Source organism: Onychostruthus taczanowskii, unplaced genomic scaffold (assembly GCF_017590055.1).
Source record: "Onychostruthus taczanowskii isolate IOZ18803 unplaced genomic scaffold, ASM1759005v1 scaffold25, whole genome shotgun sequence".
Lineage (NCBI taxonomy): Eukaryota > Metazoa > Chordata > Aves > Passeriformes > Passeridae > Onychostruthus > Onychostruthus taczanowskii.
In genome coordinates this window covers 123,712-150,645 of record NW_024499796.1, presented here as the reverse complement: position 1 = coordinate 150,645, position 26,934 = coordinate 123,712, and the positions used below count along the sequence as shown (strand labels likewise).

At 58.5% G+C, this 26,934-nt stretch overlaps 5 protein-coding genes across 13 annotated transcripts in view; 3 read left to right on the top strand and 2 right to left on the bottom strand.

The window, feature by feature from the left end:
* ABCA2 (ATP binding cassette subfamily A member 2) overlaps positions 1-5,434 on the top strand; it is a 34,237-nt gene extending 28,803 nt beyond the window's left edge. For all 6 annotated transcript variants that reach the window (XM_041406495.1, XM_041406492.1, XM_041406494.1 and 3 more), the window contains 8 exons: positions 144-285; positions 623-757; positions 927-1,030; positions 1,679-1,771; positions 2,067-2,169; positions 2,304-2,441; positions 2,642-2,848; positions 3,075-5,434. In XM_041406495.1, coding sequence (XP_041262429.1) covers positions 144-285; positions 623-757; positions 927-1,030; positions 1,679-1,771; positions 2,067-2,169; positions 2,304-2,441; positions 2,642-2,848; positions 3,075-3,110 — 958 coding nt within the window. In that variant the 3' untranslated portion in view covers positions 3,111-5,434. The remainder of the gene's footprint in view (positions 1-143; positions 286-622; positions 758-926; positions 1,031-1,678; positions 1,772-2,066; positions 2,170-2,303; positions 2,442-2,641; positions 2,849-3,074) is intronic.
* A 411-nt stretch (positions 5,435-5,845) lies between these two features.
* CLIC3 (chloride intracellular channel 3) lies at positions 5,846-8,544 on the top strand. Its single transcript, XM_041406551.1, has 6 exons — positions 5,846-5,890; positions 6,758-6,867; positions 7,213-7,338; positions 7,478-7,584; positions 7,872-8,047; positions 8,383-8,544. The coding sequence occupies exons 1-6, from the start codon at positions 5,855-5,857 to the stop codon at positions 8,542-8,544; spliced, it is 717 nt and encodes a 238-aa protein (XP_041262485.1). The 5' UTR covers positions 5,846-5,854.
* Positions 8,545-9,426: 882 nt separating this feature from the next.
* On the bottom strand, positions 9,427-11,833 carry PAXX (PAXX non-homologous end joining factor). Of its 3 annotated transcripts, XM_041406540.1 has the most exons (7): positions 11,693-11,778; positions 11,552-11,612; positions 11,385-11,419; positions 11,071-11,261; positions 10,471-10,542; positions 9,913-10,006; positions 9,427-9,800 (listed from the first exon to the last, which is right to left on the bottom strand). In XM_041406540.1, the coding sequence occupies exons 1-7, from the start codon at positions 11,776-11,778 to the stop codon at positions 9,761-9,763; spliced, it is 579 nt and encodes a 192-aa protein (XP_041262474.1). In that variant the 3' UTR covers positions 9,427-9,760. The 3 variants fall into 3 exon arrangements, with proteins under 3 accessions (XP_041262474.1, XP_041262475.1, XP_041262477.1); XM_041406541.1 differs by lacking the exon at positions 11,552-11,612 and having other exon boundaries at positions 11,693-11,833; XM_041406543.1 differs by lacking the exon at positions 9,913-10,006.
* TMEM141 (transmembrane protein 141) lies at positions 11,818-13,500 on the top strand. Of its 2 annotated transcripts, none has more exons than XM_041406547.1 (5): positions 11,818-11,885; positions 11,989-12,055; positions 12,167-12,250; positions 12,433-12,558; positions 13,191-13,500. In XM_041406547.1, exons 1-5 carry the CDS (start codon positions 11,832-11,834, stop codon positions 13,268-13,270), a joined length of 411 nt encoding a protein of 136 aa, XP_041262481.1. In that variant the 5' UTR covers positions 11,818-11,831; the 3' UTR covers positions 13,271-13,500. The 2 variants fall into 2 exon arrangements, with proteins under 2 accessions (XP_041262481.1, XP_041262480.1); XM_041406546.1 differs by having other exon boundaries at positions 12,427-12,558.
* Positions 13,501-15,029: 1,529 nt separating this feature from the next.
* On the bottom strand, positions 15,030-26,419 carry ENTPD2 (ectonucleoside triphosphate diphosphohydrolase 2). The gene is made up of 9 exons (XM_041406521.1): positions 25,933-26,419; positions 20,135-20,252; positions 19,497-19,647; positions 18,711-18,870; positions 18,391-18,618; positions 17,819-18,085; positions 17,508-17,627; positions 17,097-17,231; positions 15,030-16,089 (listed from the first exon to the last, which is right to left on the bottom strand). The coding sequence occupies exons 1-9, from the start codon at positions 26,041-26,043 to the stop codon at positions 15,889-15,891; spliced, it is 1,491 nt and encodes a 496-aa protein (XP_041262455.1). The 5' UTR covers positions 26,044-26,419; the 3' UTR covers positions 15,030-15,888.
* Between the last annotated feature and the right edge of the window lie 515 nt (positions 26,420-26,934).

Sequence of the window (26,934 nt, the reverse complement as noted above, 5' to 3'; positions counted from 1 at the left end):
ACAGTGGCCCTGTGCTGAGGCTGCCCAGTGGATTTTACTTGGGGGGGAGATGGCCCAGTATAAAGGCATGTGAAAGGGGGCTCAGCAGCAGTCCTCACAAAAAGAATTCTTTCTTTCCACAAACCCTCAATCCTCTCCCACAGCATCCTGAAGGAGCTCCTGCAGGTCCAGCAGAGCTTGGGCTACTGCCCCCAGTTCGACGCGCTCTTTGATGAGCTGACAGCCCAGGAGCACCTGGAGCTCTACACCCGCCTGCGTGGCATCCCCTGGAAGGATGAGGAGCGGGTAGGGCTCTGGGCAAGCAGTTGGCAACAGCCAAGGGCCGATGCTGTGCCACAGGGATGGCATCTCACTGGACAGCAGTGGCAGCCTGAGCCAGTGCTGCTGCTCTCGTGGCAGTGCCACCCTAGCAGTGTGTCCACGTGGGCTGCCAGGGCCAGGCACATGCACTCAGAGGTCCCCACCAGTGCTCACAGCTGTGCCAGGGGCTGCCCTGGGGCTTCCCTGATTGGCACATGGCTAGTAGTCCCCTCAGGCCCTGACGTGCCAGGGAGCCAACCCCTGCCTGCTCTGTCAGCCCCGTGGCCTTGGCAGGATGACAGCAGTCCCCCATGCCTTGCAGGTGGTCAAGTGGGCACTGAAGAAGCTGGAGTTGACCAAGTATGCAGACAAGCCTGCCAGCACCTACAGCGGGGGCAACAAGAGGAAGCTATCCACAGCCATCGCGCTCATCGGATACCCAGCCTTCATCTTCCTGGTGCGCCCTGAGGGTAGAAAAATGACTCCGGGTGGGAGTCACCCCCTGCTTCACATGCCATGGATCTCCTGGAGTGTGGCATGGTGGCCTGAGCTGGACTCAGGACAGGAAGGGAGTGGCAGGGTCCGTCCCAGGGCTGGCATGTCTGAGGGTGCTGTCTGTCCCCCAGGATGAGCCAACCACAGGGATGGACCCCAAGGCACGGCGTTTCCTCTGGAACCTCATCTTGGATGTCATCAAAACGGGTCGCTCCGTGGTGCTCACGTCTCACAGGTCCAGAGGGGTTCTGTGCCCATGACGCCTCAGAGCACCTGGGGTGCTATGTGGGAGGGAGGGGGCTCCCCTGTGGTCGTGTTCGAGGGTCCCAGGACGAGGGAAGAGATGAGAGTTTTGACTCCATGTTTCAGAAGGCTGATTCAATATATTATGATATTATATTAAAATGCTGTACTTAAATTTATATTAAAAAGAATAGAGAGGAAAGGATCCATCAGAAGCTATAAAGGAAAGGAAGGAATGAATAACAAAATCTTGTGACTGCTCACAGCCTCGACACAGGTGGCTGTCATTGGTCATCAAGTAAAAACAATTTCACATGCTGGGTAAACAATTCTCCAAATCACATTACAAAGCAACAAAACATGGAGAAGCTGAAGCTTCTCAGCTTCTCAGGAGAAAAGATCATGGCAAAAGGATTTTTCATAAAATATGTCTGTGACACTCCCCAGCATTTGTCTCCCCAGTCCCTGGCATGAGGAGCAGGGGTAGCCTGGGACACCCTCTGTTGCCTTCTCTCATCTCTGGTGGTGGGGCCACAGCACTTGGGTGATGGCCTGGGAGGCCGAGCTCTCCACCTACCCCCACCACAGCCCTGGCATGGTCCTCCAATGCCCTCCACTGAACCCTTCCTTGTCACCCCAGCATGGAGGAATGCGAGGCCCTCTGCACCCGCCTGGCCATCATGGTGAACGGGCGACTCAAGTGTCTTGGCAGCATTCAGCACCTGAAGAACAGGTAAGAGCCTGGCAGGAGCTCGGAATGCCTGCATGGGGCCCAGCAGCCTGTGTGTGCCACTGGGTAGGAGTGGGCTGGTTCCCCATGGTTGGATGACAGTGTGGCATCTGTGACAAGACACCAGCCCTCTGTGTAGGTGCTGCTTTAGAGGTGGGCAGGGAACAGGGTCACTGAAGTGCCCTGCCACTGACCTGGTGTCCAGTACTGGCTGCCTGAGAGCATTGTCCCCTTCCATAGGGTCATGGGGGAGCAGATGCGGGGACAGGTCCTCATTTGATGCCTTGTTCCTGCGCAGGTTTGGTGATGGCTACATGATCACAGTGCGCACCAAGTCCAGCCTCAATGTCAAGGAGGTGGTGAGGTTCTTCAACCGTAACTTCCCTGAGGCTGTCCTCAAGGTGAGCTGCTCATCGTAGCCATGCTGTCCCCTGCCAGCCCCCACTTCAGGGCACAAGCAGCCTTCATCCTCCATTGGGTGATGGGAGGGAGTCTGGGAGTGAGGGCTCAGTGCCCCCTCTGTGATCACCTCCAGGAGCGTCATCACACCAAGGCCCAGTACCAGCTGAAGTCAGACCAGATCTCACTGGCACAGGTCTTCAGCAAGATGGAGCAGGTGGTGGATGTGCTGGGCATTGAAGACTACTCTGTCAGCCAAACCACACTGGACAATGTAAGACGGGACAGCATGGGCAGCTGGATGCTTGTCCCCAGGGAGTGCCAAAGTGCCAGGCAGGGTCTGCCTTTGGGGCAGGGGTTGGAGCTAGATGGGGAGCATGGTGGCAGCCACCGCACATGCCCTGGGTCCTGACCTGGCAAGCATGGAGTGGAGGTGCTTGCAAATACCTGAGTCTCCTGCCCCTTCCTCCTCAGGTGTTTGTGAATTTTGCCAAGAAGCAAAGTGACAACCTGGAGCAGCAGGAGACCAGCCCCAGCTGTGTCCTGCAGTCACCCCTGGAGCGTGTGCTAAGCCTGCTGCGCCCCCGCACTGCCCCCACTGAGCTGCGGGCCCTTGTGGTAGAGGAGCAGGAGGACCTGGAGACTGATGACGAAGGCCTCATCAGCTTTGAGGAGGAGAGGGTGAGAGGTTGTCCCCAGATGTGGGTGTTCCTGGTGCCACCTGTGTCTGTGCTACAGGCCCTGGAACTGGGTGCTGTGTCACCACAGAGCTGACACCATGGAGTGGCTGAGCCTGGGAGGGGTGGGGGCTCTCTGCTCTGCTGCCTGTGCCAGACTCTGACCCCAAATGCCCTGAGTATGCTTTCTAAGTGGGCAGCCCCTGAGCCCTGCCTGTCTCCCTGCTCAGGCTCAGCTCTCCTTCAACACGGACACGCTGTGCTGAGACCCCGAGGACAGCTGTGTTGTCAAGCCACCAAACCCTTTTGGCCTCTCCCCTCCCTTTGCCCCATGGAGCGGAGTTGCCACAGCTGGAGCCACATTGCCAGGGAGGACACAGTGGGTACAGCAATGCCTGGATGGACCTCGGAAGCCACCACTGGGGTGGCTATTGCTCCCTTCAGCTCTGCAGCAGCATCACTGCGTGGTGCTGGGGGCATGGTCCTCAACATGCCATGGATGGAGACTCTGAAGGAAAGGAAAGGACATGGCTTGGTGCCAGCACTGCCAGTCCCATTCACTTTGGGGCAGAGACACACAGGCCTGTGAGCGGTGCCTTTGGACGCCCATGTTGCACTCACTCTGGGGACCCTTGGCTGTGGGTACCTCCCCAGGCTCCCTGTGGAGCTAGAAGGATGGCTGCTTCCACATCACCCCCGGCTGATGCTGCCCTGGGCGCCACTGGGGCAGGTGCTCTGGTCCTTCACCCATAACCGATTTCTGTCACCAGCGGGATGTCACTGGGAGTCTTGGTGCCCACCCTGGGGTCTGTTCGCCCTGGCCCTGCCTGGCCTTGGGCACTGGTTTCATCCCCAGGCAGTAGTGCTGTTGCAGAGGCACATGGCAGCACAGATATTTCACAGGGTATTTCACATGCTGGCACCAGCTGTGTCTCCCCTCTGCCCCTAATCATGTCCCTCACCCTCAAATCTCTGGTCCTGCCTCCTGCCTGCCCTCACGACTTGCTTTCCCTATCACAGGGCATTGCTGCAGCTCTGCCACCTTTCTGCTGTGTCCCCTTCCACTTCGCTTTTGCCCTGACACTTGTTCCTCAGTGTCCAGCCCTGTACAGGAACCAGCTGCACTAGGTTCTTATTGTTGGGTCACTGGTGGTACTGGGAGTGGGGTTTCAGCACCCCAGTTTGGCTTTGGAAGCTAGTGGTGAGGGTGGCCTTGAGGTACGAGGTCGGGACAGTCCGGGTGGGTGCCAGCAGCCTGGTAGTGGTGCCTGGGTTGGGGGGGAGGGAAGGATGGACTGCAGTAGTTGTCACTGGCCAGCAGCGAGCACCCCCTCAGTCAGCAGTGCCCCTCCTTTTTGTAGAGGGTCCTGCTGCCTTGTCACCCACAGGGACCATGGCTGGTGTCTGCAGCTCTCCACAAGCTGCAGTTGTGCCCAGAGGTGGACCTGTGATGCTGACCCTGTCTCCCCGCTGCTGGGTGCCGGAGTCTTTGGCAACCCCCCAGGGTGGCTATGCACTTTCCTGGGGAGCAGCCTTGGTCTGTCTGCCCTGTGTGCTCTGATGCCCTCTCTGTCCCCCTGGCACAGGCTTGGCAGGAGGCCCTAAACAGCACCAGGCACCTCAGCTGGCTGCTATGGGAGTTGGGGAGTGTCTGGCTCTGGCCCCACTTGGGCACAGAAGCAGGGCCTGACCTCAACTGTCCCTATGCCCCCTGGTCCTATCAGGCCCATATACCACCTGCTATGGATTGAGATACAATATACAGTATTTTCAATAGGGGGAAAACTGGGAGAAGAAGCTCTATTTTCAGATTTTTCAGACAATTTTTTTTAATGGCATATGGGAAACTGGCTGGATGTGGGATGGGTTGGAGGGGACAGGAGGGCAGCCCCCACCAGTATGCCCCTGCTCCTATGCTGGCCACACTCTGCCTTCCCCAGGCAATATGGGGGACAAGCCAGCTCAAAGTTTGCTCTTTGCCTTCAGGGAGAGGGGATAATGTAATCTCTGAGTCCCCAGCTGTCACCTTGGTGGCACCCTGGGGCACCCCAGGGTGGGCAGTGCTGCTGTGCTCTGGGCTTTATCCTTGCCCCATACCTGCCACACTACACTCTTGTTCCAGGTTCCTGAAGGGCACTGGCACCCCAGTCACAGAGTGTCTTCCCTGTCCACCCAGTGTTCCCCCTGCCACCATTGCTGTCATTCGCATGGCTTCTGAGGATCAGTGGAGGTGCCCATACAGCCTGAGTGGCCACGGTGGCCTACCTGTTATGGGCTTGGTGCTGCCTGGGCACAGTCGCTGTGCTAGAGTCAGTCCAAGGGTGGAGCAGGAAGGTGGCATCCCAGGGCAGGGGTGGTTGCTGCCTTAACACTGTTCACTTCATTGAGTTTGGCCCCGCTTCCAGCCTTGCCTCCCCCTCCACGTCCTTGGCCACCAGCCGCGGGCATGGCGCCAGTGCCATGCTCAGCCCCGGGCGTGGGGCCCCTGGGGGTGGGGACATCTTGGAGCTGCCTGTATATTGCTACCAAACAAAAAGAAGAAGAAATGTGAAAATAATGATCGTTTTAAATAAAAAATAATAACTGAATCTCTTGAGGCTGTGTAGTTGCTCATGGGGGGAGTGGCAGGGCTGGGTACCTGGGAGGGCCTGGGCTGAGGAGGAGAGTGGCAGTGCCCAGAGTGGGGTGCAAGGTCCTGCTAGGGGCAGGGTGTGCTGGGGCACAGCACAGGTCTGTGCCCAGTGCTTGTCATCATTCAAGCAGTGTGGGGTGGTTGGGGGTACAGGCAGGAGTGGCAGCAGCTGGCAATGCCACCAGCTGCATTACCGGCCTGGGGCTGGCAGCAGCCACGGTGGCAGGGCCCCATGGCAGGGCGTCCTGTCTGTGCCATGGGGCCAGGCGTGGGTGGGAGCGGGTGCACCCCGAGGAGGAATGTGGGCTGGGAGGGGCTGTGGTTTCACCTGCGGCACTCAGAGTGCAGCCAGCAGTGCAGCAGCAGCCGCCGCGCAGCATGGCCGAAAAACCCCAAATCCAGCTCTTCATCAAGGTGAGGGGGGTCCTCAGGTCAGTGCCCCAGGCCGCTGGTAGCTCTGGCAATCAACCCTGGCAGTGCTGTGGTGGGGTGGCTGGGCTGCCCCTGCCCAGATGTGGGGCACTGGGCAGGCAGGGGGGCAGACAGTGGGCGGTGGGTCAGGCACTGGGTAGGCAATGGGGCTGACAAGGGGCAGTGGGGCAGGCAGGGGACAGCAGGCAGGTGGGGGACAGGCAGCAGGCAGGACAGGCAGTGGGCAGCTCGGGCTCTTCTCCAGGGCACACCGCTTGCTGCTTCCTGCCCTGCAGGCACAGGGGCTGTGGGGGCTAAACCTGGGGAGGATGGAAGAGGTTTCCCCCGAAAGCAGGTCCCAGCAGGCCAGCAACACAGCATCTGCCTGCACTGCCAGGCCCTTCCCAGCCCCCACCTGGCCAGGGCAGTCTGTCTGGCTGTGCAGGCCAGGACAGGGCTCACCTGGGATTGTGGCTAGAGTTGACAGGGCCACCTCTGATCTGTCACATCTCTGCTGCTGGACTGTCCTCTGCCACTGCCACCCCTGCTGCCACTACTGCTCTCAAGCCCTTGTCCCCCTGGCACTGTGAGGCTGCTGCAGCCTGGAGGTCCTTGTCCCAAGGGGGTGCCAGGGCCAGCACTTGCTGTGCCATGTGGCTGCTCTGGGGTGTGGCACTGAGGTTCTGGGAGCAGGCAGGGGCTAGGAGCTGGCATCTTGCCTGGCATAGCAGGTGCCATGGACAGCAGCACAGCTTGTCAGGCAGGGCTGGGGCATTTGCCCTATCATCTTCATCCTCTACCCTCTGGGGTGGACCCCAATGAGAACATGCCAGGGCAAAAGGGCAGCTGAGCTCTCCTTCTGTGCTACAGGCAAGCGAGGACGGGGAGAGCATAGGGCACTGCCCCTTCTGCCAGCGGCTCTTCATGGTGCTGCTGCTCAAAGGGGTGCCCTTCACCCTCACCACTGTGGACGTGAAGAGGTGAGTGGTAGCCCCTCTCAAGGGGTGCCAGCCCTGGGGCCAGGATCATGTGCAGGGTGGGGGTGTTGGTAGGTCCTCAACACTTTGGGAAGGGATGTGAAGGGTGGGCACTATAGGATGCATGGAGCTTTTTGCACCTCCCCGGGTGACCACTGGTGCTTGGGGGAGGTTGGCAGGTATTTCCTTGGGCACACACTGAGGCAGGAGGGGCCTGAGGGCACCAGCTTTTGAACCAGCCCACCAAAACTCCCTTTGCCTGAGACGTGCACAGTATGAACACACACACACAGTGCCCTGCAGAACCCTGGACATGCCAGGCATCAGTGGTGTACCCATCTCCCACAGGGCGCTGGATGTGCTGAAGGATTTCGCTCCAGGTGCCCAGCTGCCCGTCCTCCTCTACAACGGCGAGCCCAAGACCGACACCGTCACCATCGAGGAGTTCCTGGAGGACCAGCTGGGCCCCCCCATGTCAGTGGCTGGTGCTGCCTTGAGAGGAGGAAGGGGCCCCCTGAAAGAAGGGCAGAACAAGCTGAGGGATGAGGGGGCTGACAGCACATGAGCCGGTCAGCCTCTCGTACCTGCCTCAGCTGTGCCCATATCCCCGCAGGTGCCCCAGTCTGGTCCCACAGTACCCGGAGTCAAGTCTGGCTGGGAACGACATTTTCCACAAATTCTCTGCCTTCATCAAGAACCCAGTACCTGCCCAGGACGAGGGTGAGGAAAGGGTGGGGGAGCACCCCATACAACCTCTTGGGTGCCACACCCCAAAGCTTAGCCTGGTCACACTGAGCTTTCCCGGTCCACAGTCAGGTCTGTCCAGGCACTGCCCTCTCTATGAGGGCCACTGTGGCTATGCCAGGTCTCTGTGGGAGGGCAGAGGCAGGTGCCAGCCTGAGCCAGGTGGGAAGAGGCTGACAGCTGCTGCCTGGACACCTGGGCTGGGCTGGCAGGAGGCCACAGCAGAGCAGGGCTGTACTGTGACCTGGCCACCCTCCCTGCAGCTCTGCAGCGGAGCCTGCTGCGGGCCTTGCTGAAGCTGGATGAGTACCTGAATGCCCCTCTGGAGCACGAGCTGGCCCAGGACCCCCACCTCCGGGTCTCCCAGCGTCATTTCCTTGACGGAGACCACCTCACATTGGCTGATTGCAACCTGCTGCCAAAGCTCAACATTGTTCAGGTAAGCCACGGGTATCCCAGCACCATGCCCTTCTCCTTTTCCTGGCATCCCTATGCCCTCACTTTCCTCTTGGTACCTACAGCAAGGCCCTGCCCCTTTCCCAGTTGCTCTCTCAGTTCTGTGCCGCCCAGCATCCCTCTCCCCAGGAGCCCTGCCCAGCACCATGCCCTCCCACAGATCCCACTCCTCTCTGCATCCTGAGTGCCAGCCCTCCACTGTGCAGTGCCGTGAATGTCCCTGGCTCCGTGCTACCCTTCCCAGCTGGTGCCTGCCCTGGGGGTAGAGCCCTGCATGGCACAGTGTCAGGCAAGTCTCTCCCCGGTCTGTACCCGCAGGTCGTGTGCCAGCACTACCGCCGCTTTGGGATCCCCAAGGACCTGCAGGGTGTGTGGCGGTACCTCAACAGTGCCAGTGAGACCAAGGAGTTCAAATACACCTGCCCCAATAGCCAGGAGATTATACAAGCGTATCGTTCCGTGGTCCGGGCACCACAGTGAGCCGGGCACGTGCCCTGGTGGGTGCAGGGCCAAGGCTGGGGTCAGGCAGGAGGTCAGTGCCCACCCTGCCCCTGCCTGCAGGGGCTCAGGAGAGCTGTGCCACTCACACCCAAATTCCCTCCACTGGCACACAGGTGGCTGGCAGCAATCTGCAGTGCACTCAGCCCCTCTTGTGCCACCCACCCTTCCTCACAACCAGGACAAGCTCTGTGGCCCCTCGAGCACCAGGATGAGGGCAAAGGGGGACAGCCACAGCACCATCGGTGCCATAGCTGTGCCCAGCTGAGGGCAGGGGCAGAGCTGGGGACAACAACCGTGCCCTGCAGCCACTTGCACAGGCAGGCACACTGTGCCACCCACCTGGGCAGCAGGCACCACAAGGTGCCCTCTCACCTGCACCAAGTGTGGGGACCTGGCACAGCCATAGAGACCTAGGAACAGAGCTGGAGGGGAATAGCACAGGCAATGGGCACAGGTCAGCTCCCCCCAGAACTCACTATTAGGAAGCTCTCAACAGACTTGGGGGTTGTGAAGCAGGGAAAGCCCAAGATAAGCTTCAAAGTTCCTGGAAATCAATAAAAGCTTTGCAAGTAAGACCGGTGTGAGTCTGGAGTGACCACCCCAGCAGCTCCTCCCTCACAAGGGCAGGATGTACTGACATCCTCATGCTCTCCCAGTGCCCAGCAAGGCAGAGCCCACCCTCCCAGCTCTCCAGAGGGACTGGCCAGGTTCTAACGACACACCCATCAGCCCACTTGCAAAAAGCTGGCACGGAAGAGAATTTCTCTGAGGCCCAGACATCTGGGTTCAGCTGAAGCCCAAGGCTTCCTGAGAAAAGGAGAGGCAGAATGGACAGACACACCCAAAGAGACCAGCTGGCTAAAAACCCCTTTACTGGCAAGAAGCAAAGCACAGGTGATCTTTCCATTCCACAGTATCAAAGCTCTATCGAAACTCCACCAGTTTATGGTAAGTGAGGTCAGGAGCTGGTCCCTGCCAGCAGGGAAGAGCTGCAGGGGAAAAACCCACCATGCTGGTGTCCCCTCTGCTTCATCTGTTCCCCACAAAGGGGAAACTTGAGGGGTGGCTACCAGGTACTGCTGCCTCTGTTGTCTCCCTGGGTCAAGGCACTCAGCAGGTCCAGAACAACAGGGACACCTCCTCGCTCACACACAGGGGTCCATAGGGCTGTCATCAGGGCACAGGACAGCACCCATCAGGAGTCCTCGAAATTCACTCCAGATGGCGCCTTCTTGCTGGAAGGAGATGGAGGAAACATCAGAGTCAGGAGTCCCAAGCCCTGCTGCCACAAAACTTCAACAGAGCTCACAAGGTGCCAAGTGAGCAGCATCCAACCCCAGAACTGACCTTTTGAAACCAGGGTTAATGAGAGACTCCCCCGGTACCTTCCTTTTGGCTGGCAAAGCTGAGCCAGAAGCCTTACTCTTCCTGGGGCTGGGGTCTGCCTCAGTCGGGAACAGGCAAGACACAGATTACAGGTTACCCAGGAGCTCTGGCAGCCCTGCCTGCCCCCCCACGGCCAGGGGGAGCCTCCGGGAGCCCAGCCTGGCAGGACCAGCAGCCACAGAGGGCAAGAAAGGGCCAGACTTGGCCTCCTCTCCCAAAAGGAGCTGTGGATCCACCACAGCCTCCAGTTTGGAAGCACAGGAAAGCCTGCCCTCCTTCTGAGGTTGGCAATGCCCAGCCTTTCACCTGAGCTTCCCAGACACCCTGAGAGCCACCACACTAAGCCCTGCCCATGCTCTGCCTGGAAGAGCACCAGGACAACGGGTGGTTGCTGCTAGCAGCCAGAGCCGAGGGCACTCAGAGTGTCCTGGAGAGCACATGATTACAGGACAAGCAGCCTCCAGGAGGGAGAAGACAAAAGATTGCAGGAGCAGGGCAGGTGCCCCTGGCAGTGCCTACCTGGCAGGAAGAGCTGCTGGCTCCGGGCAGCGTTCTTCTCGGGGCTGCAGGAAGATGCTAACGTCTCCACTGCTACTGAGACAGGAGCCAGAGCCAAAGCTTGTGACAACATCCCCCAATTCCGCATGTAGCACTTCAAGCCTCCCCAGTGAGCTTCCTCCACAGCCAAACAGAGCCCCATTCTCCTCTCAGCACTTCCATCCAGACTGCTGCTGCTCCAAAATCTTTCCAGACCCCTCAGACAAAGATATCTGTAAGGTGACTCCCACACTCAGGATGCTAGTGTGGTGCTGGCCTTGAGGACAAGGGCTGTGTTTCCACACAGAGACACACCACTGTGTCCTCCCAGCCCAGGCAGGGTCTCTTCTGCCTGTGGAGGTCTGGTGCAGACCCCGGCCAGCTTTGAGAACGGGCCAGCACGAACAGGGAAGTGACAGGCAGCAGCTCTTCTACCGGGACCGGTGAGAAGAAACCACCTGGGGTGAAGCCCTTTCCTGCTGCGGCTGGACTGGGGCACCTAGGGCACCTTAGGTGGGAGTGACAATCCCGTGAAGGTGGCAGGAGCTGCTAGCCCTCCCCTCTTCTAAACCCACCACGGACCTTCCAGGCGCCTCTCCAGGCTCTCGATGCAGCCGGCCATGCCGAAGAGCAGCGCCTGCAGCTGGCTGCGCGCCTCGGCGGCGGGCAGCTGGGCGAGGGCCAGGGCCGGGCACTGCGGCTCCTCCGGCAGCAGCAGCGCGGCCGAACCCGGGCCCAGGCTCAGCGCGGCGGCGCCGTGACCCAGGGCGGCCCTGCGGGGAGAGGGGTAAGGGGAGCGGGAGAGAGGGGCCCCGGGCGAGGTGGGGCCTAGGGTGGGAGGAGCCCGGGCGAGAGGGAGCCCGCAGCGAGGAGGGTGCCAGGGCGGCGGTACCCACCTGAGCATCGCGCCGTGCTCCTCCGGCGGACACCGCTGCAGAGGGAGAGAAGGAGGAGAGCACGTCCAACACGGCCTAGCCCGGGTCCAAATCCATCCCTGCCCCGCCGGCACCCCGGGTCTCAGCCCCGGGCTCTCCCGCCGCTCCCGGTCCCCCCTGGTACATACAGAGCCGAGCGCCGGGCAGCCACCGAGCTCCCCGGCCCAGACCTCCATCGCGTCGGTCACACTGTGGGAGGCAGCAGCTCAGGCCAGGGCCGCTCGGCCCCCCCCGCCCCCCACGTGCTCCTTCTCTCGCCCCGCTCTCACTAGACAGCGCCGTCGGATCCGCAGAAGCAGAGGAATCGGCCCGTCCCGGTTCGCAGCACATGAAACGACCCTGCCGGTTCCGCCATGAGCACGGCGGAAGGGGCGGATCCTGCCCCGAGCCGGGCCCGACAGCCTCGCCATGGTGAACCTGGGCGTGCGGCGGGTGGAGGATGATGTGGCCGCCAGGCACCCGGTGCGCCCCGCGGGGGACGGGCTGGGAGGCCTGGGGGTGCGGGGAGGGCCGGCACTGGGGGGCCGGGTGGGCCTCCGGCCCTCGCGCTGACGCCTCCCCGCAGGCGCTGCAGCAGTACGCGGCCTGCCAGTCTCACGCCTTCATGAAGGGCATCGGCACCTTCCTGGCAGGTACGGGCCGGTCCACCCACCCCGGCATCCCCCGGGTTGTCCTTGGCCGCTCCCCGGGGGCAGCGGGGGCGTCCCGGCCGTGTCCGATAACCCCGGCCCCGGTCTCGGCAGGCAGCGGGGCCGCCTTCGCGGTGCAGAAGATGGCTCGGCAGAAGCTGCCATACAGCCTGCAGTGGAGCCTGCTGTTGGCTGCGGGTAAGTGCCCAGCCCGAGCGGTACAGAGAGGTGTTTGCCACTGTTATGGGAGCTCGTCTCTGGCTCCAGCCACCTCCCTGTGCCCCGGTCCCCAAGGCTTAGGAGGGTTCGCGGCAGCAGGTGCTGTCCCCACCGTGGTGCTGCTGGCACTCCCAGAAGCACCTCGGCCGCCCCAGCTGCAGGGTCCCTCGGAAGCTACGTGGTAACCAGAGCTGAGACACAGAAATGCTCCAACTTCTGGATTTATCTGGAGACAGGCAAGTCCCCACAAGAGCTCGCCGTGACTGGTGGGGTGTCTCAGCCCGCAGGTACAGTCATATCTCCCTACTGCTTTGCCTGAGCTTGTTGTGCCTGGTTCTTCCCTGCTGCAATAATTACTTTGCTGCTCCTGTCTTGTAATTTACCTGGTGACTGTGTCATTGCCAAAATCTCATATTATAAGTCCCACACTGGCACCCTGCAGCCAAGGGGTGGGAGTGGGAGCACCCGTGGTGGGTGGAGCTCCTTACCTGGTTTCATGCCTCCCCTGTGCCTCTGTGCACCCGGCACAGTGGGTTCCTGGGCAGGGCTGGTGATGTGGGCTGGGTGCACTTGCTGCTGCCTTCTGCCCTGCCTGCTTTGGATAGTCACGAAAGCCAGCACAAAAGGGTTATTTGCTGGAAGAGGAAGGAGAAGGTAAGGGATGGAGAGAGCAACTGAGGTGTGGAGGGATTTGCTGCCCAGTAGAGTGGGTGGAATTTGAGGGGCATCAAGACAGCTGCTGCTGTACAATTGTTGTTGCTGCTCGCTGCTTTCTCCCATACATACCTTGAACTCCCAAAGCTAGGCCAACTTGAAGAGGCTTTACGTGCTTCACCAAGGCTCTGTGGTTCTTTGCCCATGCTTGGCATACTCAGCAGGGTAGTTGGAGGTCCAGGGAACTTGTATTTTCTTGTTGCAGAAAACCTCCCTAGTGCAGAAGATGGGGACGGCACTACAACACTGCTGAGGAGAAACAGGTACGGTGACGTGGTGGAGTAGCCAGCAGAGCATAGCCTGCCGTGCTCGTGTCCTGCTTTCACTCCCTCCTGTCTGCTCAGCCTGATGCTGCCCATGCTGCCCTTGAGGGTGGTGGGCTTGGTGACACTTCTGGGAAGCTCAGAGGACTTGATCCTGCCAGAGGGAGCATGGTGGAGGCACCTCAGGGATTGCTGCCTGCCCCATGGCCTCTGCACATTGCACTGGGGGTACAATAAAAGTTGAGAGCTGAATGCACTCGTTGTGGATGAGGTGAAGGGCAAAGCAGGTGGTGAACGTCAACCTGAGGCAACCTCTGCAGTGAATGTTGGAGCAGAGATCTCTGGTCCCTCTGTGGTGATGGCAGTCACAGTCAGCACTTGGATTGCTCTGAGACTGCAGGTGCAGACCGGTCTGGGCTAAGTTGTGAGGGCAGAGCTGTTGCTGTGCCACCTATGTTTCCTGAGCCCAGCCAGTCCCATGTCCCTTCCACCACAGCAGCAAGGCTTTTCATACCTACCTGAACAGGCCTGAGCTGAGTCCCACAGCTGGGTGGCCTCTGGGGTGTCCCCTTCCCCTGCAACAGAGCTGACCATGTGCCCAGGGCCCCTCTCTGCAGTGCTCACCTGTCACTGGCTAGTCCCAGATTGTCCATCCAAATCCATAACTACTTGGCAAGGTAATGGTACTGCTTGAATCCCATGCACACAGTGGGGCATGTGGGGTTTTTCCATGTCAGACTCCAAGTCTTGACTAAGTTAATTGTCTGCTCTTGGTGGACATCCAGCTCTGATTCAGCTGCAGCTGAATTTCTTGAAAGAGGAAACCCAGCCTGAATTCTGGGAGCTGCCCAGGTTCTTAGAGCAGTGTTTTAGCTTCAGGAACCAGAAGTGCCTTCTCTGTGTGAGATACAATAGACAGGCCCTGAACATCACCATGTGAGGGAGTCCCTGTGCTGAGATGAGCTTGGGGAGGAAGCTGGGCTTGGAGGTTCACAGCATCCTCTGAACTGGAATCAGGTTTTCCCTGTGCAGAGAGATGGGGAGCAGCCAGTGGAAGAGCTGGAAGCAAAGTGCTGCAGGGAACAGGTGTGTTGAGTCAAGCATGGCATTCCAGGAGTTCAGCTGGAGCAGGGAAGGGTGTTGGGAAGTGAGCAAACCCACGGAGCAGAGTTGGTGCTGCCAGCAGGAACAAAGAGGGCAGTGAGATAACTGCAGCTCCCTGCAGCCCCTCCTCTCTAGTGTTTGTGGAATGTGCAGGGGGAGACTTCCCAAAGGATTGGAGAGCTGGGACCAGTCCCATGCAGCTGCGACGTGCATCCTGGTGTCTGAGCTGCCAGTGACTGCAGCAGCAAATGTGAGCTGCTCTGCTGTTGCCCTTGAGCACCAGAGCTGGGCCCTGGCAGTGCAGACTGCTGGCAGGTTGTTTTGCTGGGGGCTGTGGCAGTGAAGAACAGTTTGAGCTGCCTGCTCCTGGCTTTGGGGTGACTGCACCTCCAGCATGAGGGGAAGCATGAGCTTGGTGACTGTGGCTGACTGGAGCTCCTCCTTCTCCAGGTGGGCCTGGGTCTGGCATGAGGTTTCCAGCCCACCTTGGTCTATTTGAGTTTGTCTCCAGGCTGGTAGAGCGCACAGAGCTGTGACAGTGTCTCAGCACTGGACAGGCTGCGAGGGCTGAGACCTTCAGGCAGAGCCTGACCTGTGGATGTGGCTGAGGGGCTTTGCCTCCATGGGACAGCCAGGCTGAACTGCCTGTTGCTGATCACAAGCCAGTGAGCCATAGCAGTGGTTACAAAGGTTTATTTCAGATTATTTTAAAAAATCAAACAAAACCAAACCTTCTTCATGTTTGCACATCCCTGTTCTTACTCAATTGGAAATGAAGGTGCATCCTCCTAGCTGCCTGGTGTGGGGTGATGCCAGGCTCAAATCCCAGTGCAGAGCAAAGCCCCACAGTGCAGGAGCCCATCGGCTCTGTGCCAGCATGGCCATGCACGACAGAGCTGCTGGAACCGGGGTGTGCAGGAGTCTCTGGCTGTGGCAGAGACAAGTCTGGCATAGGAGCCATGGGGGTAGTGAAGGCATCACCCAAAGCTGAGGCCAATGGCCAAGGAAATGCCTTCAGGAAGGTCAGTGGGGTTTGTACAACAGCCAGAAAGACAACGTGAGATTCAGGTGATGCCCAGAGCTCCCCAGGAGGCAGGGCTGATGCTCCAGGGACAGGCTAGCGAGGTTGGCTATAAGGACTAGTGTAAGTAATATTCCCCATTCATACACATACACATGAAAATTAATCCTCTTGTTGCTTGGGCTCATTGGCTCAGTTCAGCTCAGCTCTTGTGGCAGGAAGATGTCCTAGCTCTGAATGTCCCATTTCCAAGCCTGCTCCAGGGTCCATCTCTGAGTAGTGCAGGGAAACACTTACGCCCTTCTCCCACAGGATCAGTGATCCTCTTCTGTCCTTCCTTTCCCGCAGCTTGAGGGCAAGGGGAGGGCAAAAGGACACAGTCATTCTTCTGGGATAGTGTCAGGTTTTGGAGGAGGACATTGAGCACTTGCCACATCCCAAGCATTCAGACCGTGGAGCCTCCGGCAGGTAGGATGGTGCTGGTCCTGCAGATATGGCCCACCCTGTCCCTGCCATCAGATTATGCTGGACTTGCTGTGCCAGAGCAGGCAGATGGCAGTCACCAGGGATGTCAGGGTGGTGACCACAAAGAGCAGGATGAGGATGACCCAGTAATTGTACAGCATACTTTTGTGGGAGTAGGGCTTCTCTGCTGGGATCATGTTGGTGAGGTTCAGCATGTAGCCCAGGGCCCAGCCAATGGAGGTTTCTCCTGCCTGAGGAAACAGCATGGCATGGTCACCATCCAGCCAGCATAGCTGTATGGGCCTCAGGAGACCATAGAATCAGGGAATCACTGAAGTTGGAAAAGACAGCTAAGACCATGGAGTCCAACCAGTAATGCCAGCACTGCCAAGCCCACCACTAAACTATGTCCCCAAGTGGCACATCTGCACATGTTCTAAATCCCTCCAGGGATGGTAACTACCCCAACTGCAGGCAGCCTGTTCCAATGCCTGACCACACTTTCCATGAAGTAATTTTTCCTAAAATATAACTGAAACTTCTCCTGGCACAATTTGAGGCCATTTCCTTGGCCTGTGACATGTTACCTGCGAGAAGATAGCAACCCCACCTGGCTACAACCTCCTATCAGGGTGTTGTAGAGAGTGAGAAGGTCCCCCTTGAGCTTCCTTTTCTCCAGGCTGAGTCTCCCCAGCTCTGTCAGCTGCTACTAGTAAGACTTGTGCTGCAGACTCTTCTGGGACAGCTTCAGTGTCAGCCCAAGGGAGAAAAGTGTGTGGGAACCCACAGCCCCCTTGAGCCTCTGCTTGCCCACAGGTCTAGCCAGCACAGGGACAGAGCAGTGACCATCTTGTGCTGAACTGGGTTCATGCCCTGGGAGTAAAACCTAGTATGCTCAGGCCAGTCCTGATCTCCTTGCACATCCCATAGCATGTGCAGACAAAAGTACCTCCTGCCCTGACGTAACTTCCCAAAAAGCCTCCGCAGAGCATTATTTGGGATGGCTGCTGTCTTGAGGGCCAAGGAAGGGCTGAAGGACCTGATCCCATGACAACCCCAACAGACAGCTCAGCTCATTTGTTTCCATCCACTAGGAGATCCCTCCAAAAACTGAGAGCTCCATCCTGCCCCTGTTCACTGAGATCTTCCTTGATTCTGCTTGCCTCTTTTTCCATGTGGGATCATCTCTCCTGCAGGGTTCTTTGGCCTAACTCCAAAGAGATCCCATGGGATGGGGATGTATTTTGATGCTACCCACCTTCTTCTGGAAGGCAATGTTGGGGAAGGAGTGGTTGTTGAAGCTGTAGCCTTTGGTGGTGAGCAAATACACAAATGTGCTGACAGCACAGTAATCTGGCAGCCTCTTTTCCAGCTTTGGGGCTTTCAGGAGCAGCTGGGTGGGATGCACAGAGGGAAAGAGAAGAGAGGTCAAACCAGCAATGGCCAGGCTTGTGTCTGTGGCCTGAAGCTCAGGGTAGTTACATCTGTGAGGCCAAGGCTACCCCTACCCACCTGAGCCCCCTCCCAGTCCCATGTCGGAGCCATCAATTGCCTTCTCCCTAGTCCATTGGTGCCAGGAAACCCAGTGACTCCAAGGGCTTCTCTCAAAGCCTGGGTGATACCCCACGTGAAGCAGCCCCCTCCTTCCCATGGTGCCCAGGGAGCCCACCTCACTCCAGCTGGTGGCACAGATGGTCTCTGCAGCATCCTTCAGGTCGCTGGGCAGGTGCACGGGCCTTCCCATCACGGTCTGTATAAAATCCACCGTGTAGAAGAAGGCAGAGAAGGCCTGATGGAGGCAAAGGAGCAGCTGTGAGACAGGCTGGGAGTAAACTCTCTGACCATTAGCTGACACTCTGGCCAATGTGGTGGGCACCAACAACTGCTGTTACAGAGCTGGGGGTCTGATTTTGCTGCCAACTGATGCTGGGGAGCTGCCCAGCAGCAGCTGAGTCACCACCCTCCTCTTATGGGACTTACAATGAAGTTTCCTGAAACCTTTGGCTGGAAAACACCGTCAAAGGAGCAGTGAGAGAAGGAGCAGTTGGTGAAGTCAAAGAGCTTGCTGACATGCAGAGTGCAGAGGTTCCCGTTCCCAGTGCCGACCAAGGTAACAGTGGTGTTGAGGGCAAGGCTTGGCCTCTCCTTCTCCGTGCAGGGGCTGTTGTAGATGCTGCTCAGCAACAGGCTCTTGTTGTAGCCCTTAGGCCAGCAGGGATGGGAGACAGTTTCTTGATAGTTTTCAGCCTGCCGGAGGAGGGACACATGGGGTGCATGAGCTGTGCATAGCACAGCTCCCGTGGAGCTTGAGCAGCCAGACACAGCAGTTGACAAAAGTTTCTCAAAATGGCTTGGGGTGTCTTGGCTCAGCCAAGGGCTGCATCATCTAAGGGAGATAGTATGAGAAACCCTGGGAACATAGGAAAGAGTTGGGGGCAAAACCCAAGTTGGTTGGTAAAGGTGTGCAGCTGGTCCAGGGCTGAAGGACAGAATAAACACCGAGCTGAGGGGCAACTGTGACAGCCAGCATCCACATCAAACACACACTGTACCTGGAGGAACTTGGAGAGCAGCCTCTTGAGGACCTGGTCCCTCCCATAGCAGAGGAAGCTGTGAGTGTACACTTTGTATGCCTGGCCATACAGCTTCAGCATCACCTCATTTCTGGGGTTTTCAATTGTGTCCCTGGTTTCAAAGGTGATCTGTGTGGAAGCACCTCCAAAGTCCATGGCCCCCAGGGTCTTCTTCTGAGGCTGGATCCATTCTCCGAGCCATCCACGCTAAGCCAAGGAGCACAAGAGCAGGCATAAGTGTATGGTGAGCTGCCCAGCCACTACAGCCATCCCACTGGATGTCACTATCCTCTGCCCACCTTGATGAAGTTCTCCAGGAGATAGTTTGCAGTGACCCAGCCAAAGACCCCTTCCTCTTCCCCTGAGAGGATCTTTGCTCCCCGGAAATCAAAGGGGTATGTCTTCAGCGTGGCTGCTACAGCTCTGAGGACAGCGTCCGACACCTGTGGGTCCGCAATGCTGTGGGCCAAGTGAGAGGGCGGAGTGACAGACCTGTGCCACAGTGCTGCAGAGCCCTCCCTGTCCCAGTGGCCCTTGAGGGCCAGCACTGCCATAGCAGGGCCCAGGAGAGAGGTGAGCCCTTGCATGGGTACTCATAGGCATGTCCCAAAAAACCACTAGCTAATTCCCCTTGTCTCTGCTGGAGGAGGCAGGTAGCAGGAATGAAGTGTGCTCCTCTCTGCTGGGACAATGGAATGCATCCTGCCTGGGCTGAGTGAGGGGAGCACAACTCCCCCTGTGTGCTTTTTGAGGGGTGATTATTCTCACTGTCCCATCAGGCTGGCAGTGGGTGCAAGGGATTTTCCTCCTAGCAACCAAAAAGTCTGGGTGGGTTATCCTGGTGCTGGTCCCTCCCGCAGCCCCTACTAGCACTGTGCTGGCTGTGCCCTGCAGAGTGTATCCTGCTCTGAAAGGCAGGACCACTTTTGCAGGGGACACAGCACTGGGCAGGTGGGTGGTCAAGAGCGTTGCCCAGCAAAGGGGCAACGCTTCAGCCATCCTTCACCACCTGCACCCCTGCTGTGTGTGGCAAGCTGGCATGTCAGAGTGGCACAACAGGGCTCCCCTGTCCCCTGTGCACTCACTTGAGCAGGCGCATGCCAGCCGTGGCGCCCAGGTAAAGCGGTGTGCCCGTGTGCTTCTCCTTGGGCACATCTCTCAGGGCCTGGTTCAGGCAGTGCTCCAGGCTTGTCCCAGCTGCCAGAGGGTTCGAGCTGTAGCTGGAGATGCCAGGACCTGTGAAGAGGAAAAAGCATTGCTCCTTGCTGGTGAGGGGATGATGCTCAGTGAGAAAATGCCTGGTGAGCAGCTTTGCCCCTTCCAGGCTGTCCAAAAGGCAGTTTTCTGTGGGCATGGAGCCATCCGGGGTCCAGCCACATCTCTGCCCACACTGCATCCTCTGCTGGCTGACAGTCTGGGAAAGGTTGATAAATGGAGAGTGAAAAACTGACCCGGGCTCCTCACTGGGCTAGGCAGGGAGCTGGATTGTTCCCTGGTGGTTCAGTACCTACCAGGAAAAGATAAACCACAAGCATGCACAGATGCAAGCCTTGGGGGGAGGTGGGAGACATTTTAGGAATAGAGCTGAACCCTTTAGAACGTCACTACACTGGTGAACACAGAGGGAGGCAGCTGGGCATGGCAGGGGCACTCACACCATGCTGCCCTGCCACAGGGATGCAACAGACACCGCCACCAGCCCCGGACCAGGGCCAGCCCTTACCCTCCACATCACACATGCCGTGCTCGCTGACCACCCCGGTGTCATTCTCCTTGTCTGCGGGCCACTTGTAGACGAACATGGCGGTGTGGGAGGACCCAGCGTCCAGCACGATGCCGTACTGCAGGGGGAAGGCAGTGGGTCAGGCCTGCAGGCTCCAGCCCTTACCAAGGGAAGACACTGGGGCTCAGTGCACAACCAGTCCACACTCCTACCCTGTCAGTGCCCAGGAGCTCCGGAGCATCATCTGGCAGAGGTAGGCTTTGCTCAGCCCAGCCTGGCACTGCTGGGCCCACAGCTGCCCAAAGAGGGCACTGCCTGGCATGTGACTGGGACTGGGATACTGGCCATTCTGGAATGCTATTTGGAACAGCACAGGGACTCTGCCTTTTTGGGTAAGGGGACCCCCTTGAGTGCAGCTCAGGGGGCTCCTCCCCCACTGCAGGTTACCATCACTCCTGGCTGCCTGCTGAGCCACGCTAGCTGGTCCCTGGGACTGGTGGTGGGGAGAGACACCTGAAATGGCTCCTCGGGATGCTCTTGGCCAAAGAAGGGCAGCCAAGCCCCTCATCCCTCCTGCCCTTGTATGGCTTGGCTATTCTCTGGCTATAAATAACCCTGCTCCTCCTGCCAAACAAGGTTACCCAGCTCCCAGGGAGGGGACACCATACATGCTGCCTGCAGCACCCCTGGGCATACCCCTCTGCCTGACCCCTGCTGCCCATGGTTTTGGGATTGCCCATGCTGGCCCCCACTGTGCCCCTTCAGGGCTGTGAGTATAGGGGGAAAGCAAGGCAGGACCCAGCACCACTCCAGCTGAGCATCTCTGGGGTGAAGCCATCTAAGGCTTAAACCTCCTCCTCTGAGTCTCTGTCTCCTGCCCTGCCCAGACTCAATAGAGCCAAGGGCTGGAGTAGGCAGCTCCTCTCCCTACCCGGCTCTGGAAGCCACCCCAGCCCTGCCTGCCATGGGTGCCCCTGTCCCTATCACCTGGTTTTCACCAGCTCAGGCAACAGAAGTGTCAGGGACACTTGAGGTCCACACTTATAGGTAGCCTCAATTACACCGTGAACTCATGGCCCTGCACCAGTGGTACCTCCTGCTCCCTCAGAGAACCATCTCACATGGGTGACCCTCCCAGACTCGCCCTGTGATTTGCTCATGCCCTGGGCCAAAAGCTACAAGCCAGCAGAGAATCCCCCTCTGTAGCCAGGCTGAAGCAGTGGAGTAGCTTCAGCTCCTGACAAGCACTGCAGAGAGAAGGAAAGAGGCTGACAACTCCCCCACAACACCTCTCCCCAGCCTCCTGGGCTGGGTGCTGGGGTGAGTGCTCCAGGCAGGCTTAGAGGGGTCTCAACACCCTCTTTGCCCAGCATGTGGCACCCCAGTCCATTCTCACCAGAGCAACCTCTGCCTTGCCTTGCCTCCCTGGGGTCCCGTGGTCACCCCTGCATCCCCAGATGAGCAGTCACTGACCAAGCACAGGGGAGTCTGAGGAGGGTCCAGCCCTAGGGGGCCCCCCTCTGTCCACCTCAGTGGCACATGTGCCCACGCACCCTGTAGTCACCATGCAAATGTCTCCAGTTTGCTCACAAGGCACCGCATTACCCCAAATATCACCTGGAGTGACACTAGCAGGAGCAGGGTGACAAGGCTGTCCCAAACAGGAAAGCATTGGTAGGTCATCCCCAAACCCAGGGCTGAGCACAGCCAAGACCCTAGGAGTAGTCTCCAGCCCAGAGATGCCATGGAGGGGCTGAAGTCCACTGAGAGGGAGAAGGTTGGAGACAGGGATATCTACATGGTGGCAAGGGTTGAGAGGTGCTGGAGTATGAAACAATAAGGATGACCTGCAGTGCCAGGGATACCTGGTGCCACCCACCAGGAATGGGGTCAGCGTGGGAGGGGGATGCTGGCAATGCCAGACACCCCATGGCAGAAAGGGACATGGCTACATGGCTGGCTCTAGGGTGAGCAGGAGGAGACCCACCACCCGTGACAGGGCGAAGACTGGTTCCCAGGGTTTCTTCCTGTGCTCAGCAGGGCTGGCTTTGTTGTGCCCCACTTCCCATCCCATGGAGAGCTCATACCAGGATGTATTCATGGGGCTGTACATAACTGGGGTGGAGCTGCACACATAGAGAGGTGCACAAATGTATGTGCACATGTACATGCATATATGTGTGCATGTGGTCTACACGCTGCAGGAGTGCGCATGTTTGTGTGTGTGTGCATGGACATACAAAGGTGTGTGCAGCTTTAGGTGTGGATGCAGGTATGTGGGGTTGCTTACACGTGGGTGTGCATGGGTGAGGAGTGCATGCACATAGGTGTGCCAATGCGTGTCTGTGCACACATGCACTTAGGAGGGGTGTGTGCATAGGTGTGCATGGGCACACATAGCATGTTGCGTGCCCAGGGAAGTGCAGGCAGTGAGAGGCAGCACGGAGCCTGCACCCAGAGCAAGTCCTGTGCAGAGGTGGCATGTTGGGGTGACAGCGGCACCACTGGGGCAGGATGCAGAACTGGCTGCGCCATGTAGGCACATTCTAGTGCCCTTTGCTGCCAACACTGTGGGTCGGGGTGGGGGTATCTCCTCTTGGACCCCCAGCCCACTGCCACCAGGTGTGGAGTGGTGGGTGAGGGGCATCCCATGGGTCCCCCAGCCTTGGTGGTGGCGGCAACAGAGCTTGGCCTGGCTGAGCTAAGGTGCTGCAACACGATGGTGCTGCCTCTGCAGAGAGTGCCTGGTTGGCTGCTGCCGCAGCTCACCCCACAGTCACCGCAGCAGGAGAGGAGTCACCACAGCCTCGTGCCAGCCCTTCTGAGGGCACAGAGTTTGGCACCCCAGTTTGTCCCCGTGGAGAAGACGTCCTTGCCTGGGAGTGGTAAGCAGGGGTGGGAATTGTGCGCGTGGTGCGTGAAGGCACCAAGGCAGACATGGGCAGCCTAGTATGTTCCCAGTGATGAAGAAATGTCATCTCCTCCAGTCCCAAGGGTACCTCACGCCTCCAGCATTCACACAGAAATCATGAATGGGATCACCTACAGTGCTGTGCAATGGTGCCAGCCCCTGGCCCCAGATCCTGTCCCTGTCTCAGCTTCTGTCCCTGCCTGGGCTTGGGCATCAGAGCCACTGCATTCCCCCGAGCAGAGTGCGCTGCTGTGTGGGTCTGGGTCACGGCTGAGCCATGGGCATGGGCAGGTGGGCTCCAGGGGCCCTACAGGTGGGAAGCCCCAGCAGGGAGGATAAAAGCCCACCCCAATAGTGATGTGCAGCATAAGTGCTGTCCTCAGCTCTGCCAGCTGAGCTGCCCTGTGTCTGCTAACAAGTACACTGCAAATGAGGGCTGGGGAGACACAGGGATGACCTGGCGCACTCCCATGCCAGGACCTGGCTCCCATCGCCCCTCTCATCTGCCTCAGCATGTTTGCCTACTGGTGCCCAGGGCTTTGGCAGGGCCTCATGCATGCGGGACAGTCCCCAACACCAGCATCTCCTGGTGGCACAGGGATTTTTCTAACAGAACCCTCTGAGCAGACCCTGGCGATGCTGTAGGCAGAGGGGACACAGAGGGGTCTCCATTGTGGCCCCACACTGGGACAGTTTTCCAATGCCAACCCTATCTCTGCTGCCACCTAGGTCACCCATGGTTCCAAGGGCTCTGCCCCAATGCAACATCACTCAGGCCAGCCCCAGTCTCGGTTGCTCAGTCCTGAAGCCCCTGCAGAGCGGGCACGGAAGACAGTCATGTTCCCAAAGGCCATGAGTAGTGCTTTGGGCTTCTGATCAGTGTATGGCTCTGCCCAGGGGAGGAGGCAGATGGGGACACTGAGAATGCCCCATGTGCTGCTGCCTGGCACTGTGCCCCATGGCCATGCCCAGGATTCCAGCCCCCATTCCACAGACCCTCCAGGCTGTCCCATGTTGCATGAAGGGCTCATCCCTGGCCTCCCACCATTCTGCCTCTCTGAAGGATGGTGAGGTCATGCAGCACCCAGGTTTGCAGTGAGTTGTGACAGGTTTCCTTCCTGCTGCAGTAGCCACAGGAGCCACAGGATGTAGAAATTGCCAGAGATACATTTGCCAAAAGAAAGAAAAGGGCTGTCAAGAGCAGGCAGCAGCTCTGGGCAGTCAGGCCTTGAGCTCCACTGCAGACCCATGAGGGAAGGATCAGTCCCTCAGCAGCAAGATAACTAATCCAGGGTGGTTTTAGGTCTACATTCCATGCAAAGGAGCTGGAAAGGGAAAATGTGGAGCTGTAGCTCAGCAGTGAACAGCACTATCCAGCAGCTAATGTGGACTGAGTCAGCAAGGACCACATCTTGTCCAGGCCATCAGAAGATGTGCCCAGGGTCTCCCATAGCAGGACTGACCTCTAAGCCACGTGGGCATCTTTTGGGCTGAGTTAAAATAACTCAGAAATTTCTGCATTCTCAAAACAGCACTGGGTTTTGTGTGAAAGCAGCTCCTCAGCACCTTCCTGGTGCCAGCCCCATGGGAACAGGCACTGCTGGACACCAAAGCACACACCACGCTGGATCTCATAGCACTTGGCACATCCAGGAACCCGGAGTCCCTGGGCCAGGCCTTGTGCAGAGCAGGGTCAGGACCCAGGTGGGTGTTCAGAGACGCCTGGCCCCAAACCGCAGCAGTGCCTGCAGACTAGAAGATGCTAGCATTCAGAGGGAGAAAAAGCACCAAAAAAAGCACAAGGAAAAAAGTTTCTGGGAATTCATTTGGTTTAAAACCAAAGGTCCATTTTGGAACCAGGAAGAAGAAAGGCTTTCCAGGCTGATCCAAGTGCTCCATATGGGGGTCTTCGTACCGATCTAATTCCTCCATGTTCCAAAAGATAAAATGCACTTTGAAAACAGCTCAGGACACTGTCCAAGATGCCCCAACATGTGGTAACAGGTGGCCAAGAAAGGTGTCACAGAGAGGGAGTTAAAAATTGGTAGTTATACTAGGAGCAAAAAGGGTCATCTTGGCTAAGCCAGCATGTCTTCTCATTCTGGTCTTCATTACATCTGACAAACCCAGAGAGAAGGCAGCAGCACATCTGGCATGCAGGCTGGCTCAGAAAGTTTCTAAGTAAATTGCTTGGGATGAGAAAAAGGGAGTTTTAGATGAAATATTTTTCAGGACAAGAGCCTGGGACTATTTTAAAACAAGAGACTTGTCCTACAAAGGGAGTACTTGGCCAACAAGAAATTGTTCGGGAACCTCTTTCATCATCCGAATTTACAATGAAAAAGAAAAAAAAAAAAAAAAAAAAAAAAAAGCAGCTTGTATTCAAAGGAAAGTACATTTGTCACCCAGCAGCACTGGCTCAGGCAATGCAGTGGAGCCCGGGGAGATGCCGGGTTGTGCAGGGAAGCCCTGGCCCAGGCAGAGCAGCAGCAGATGCTGACTCGGCAGCCCTGACCTGGGGGCCGCTATCTTTCTGTGTGTCCTACAGATTCCCGTCCCAAAGCGCACGTCCTAAGGCACAAGGGATGGACGGCCGAAGGTCCCGCAGCCGGGGTCCCGCAGCGGAGATGCCACGCTGCGGGTCTCGCCGCTGGGGCAGCTCCGTGCCTGCGCACCCGCCGGGCGCTGCTCCCTGCGACCCTCCCCGCACACGAGGGACCCCTGAGCCCCGGCGCCTCCCGTGACCCTGGGGATCCTCTGGTGCCGGCGTCTCTCCCGCAGCAGTATTCCCGCGCAGCGGGAATGCCGTACACCGACGTGCCCACGGCGACTCCCCCGGCCCCCGGCAGCCCAGGACCTGCCGGTGCCCCCGCGCCGCCCCGCTCACCTTGAAGCCCGGCGGGCCGCGTGTGTCCCCAGAGCCGAGGAGGAGGAGGAGGATACCCAGCAGGCAGCCGAGGGCCAGGAGCAGGAGCAGGGCGGCCAGACGGCGGGCCATGGCGGAGCCGGGCAGGTGAGCGGCTCGGCAGCGGCGGCGGCTCCTGCCGCTCCTCCTCCCCCGCCTCCTCCTCGCCCGCCTCTCCCGGCTGAGTCACCGCCGCCCCGGCCCACCCGGGCGGGACGCCGGGCTCCGTGGCACCGCGCGGGGCGGCCCGGGCTGCGAGTCCTGCGGTTGCCCCGGACCCGCACTCAGATCTTCCTGCCCTCTCTGCCCAGACCGATCTACCTCCCCCAGGCACGGTTCTTTTGCCCCGGATCAGCCCCAGCCCGGCCCCTCAGGTACCGCCCTGGCCCAGAACCAGCTTTGTCTCTCGAGCATCACCGTTACCGGGAGGGCTCAGCCCAGTCCTGTCCTTCCCTGGGCACAGCCTGTGTCCTTGGGATCAGCCCCATCTACCCCTCCGGGCATGGTCCTTGACCCCAGGCTCAACCCCATCCTGCCCCCTCCCTGGGGCTTAGCCCTTAGATGGATTCAGTGGGATGTGGGAACATCCTGAGATGCAGAAAAGCTCCAAGAACCTCTCATCTACAATGATTAACAGCTGTGGCTGTATTCCTGCTTTTAATCATCACAAGAGCTTCGTGACAGCTCTGAGGAGCCCAGATGTATACTGAGGCTGTTTTCAATATGGTCACAAGTGAAAAATGTGATGCATTTACATAAGGAGGAGTGAGCCAAAGGAGGTTTGGTTCCTTCCTCCGAGAAGGACATTTGCAGCTTGCTTACACAGTGGGATACAAAAGTGAACAAAATAATAAACAAGGAGAGAAGGCTGGAAGTCACGGCTCCTAGAGCAGCTGGGTTGCAGGCTGCGGGTCACAACCTCACACTGAGGGTGTGAGCTGAGGCTCCTCACAACTGCCTACTCCTCAATACTTTCTTGAAGCA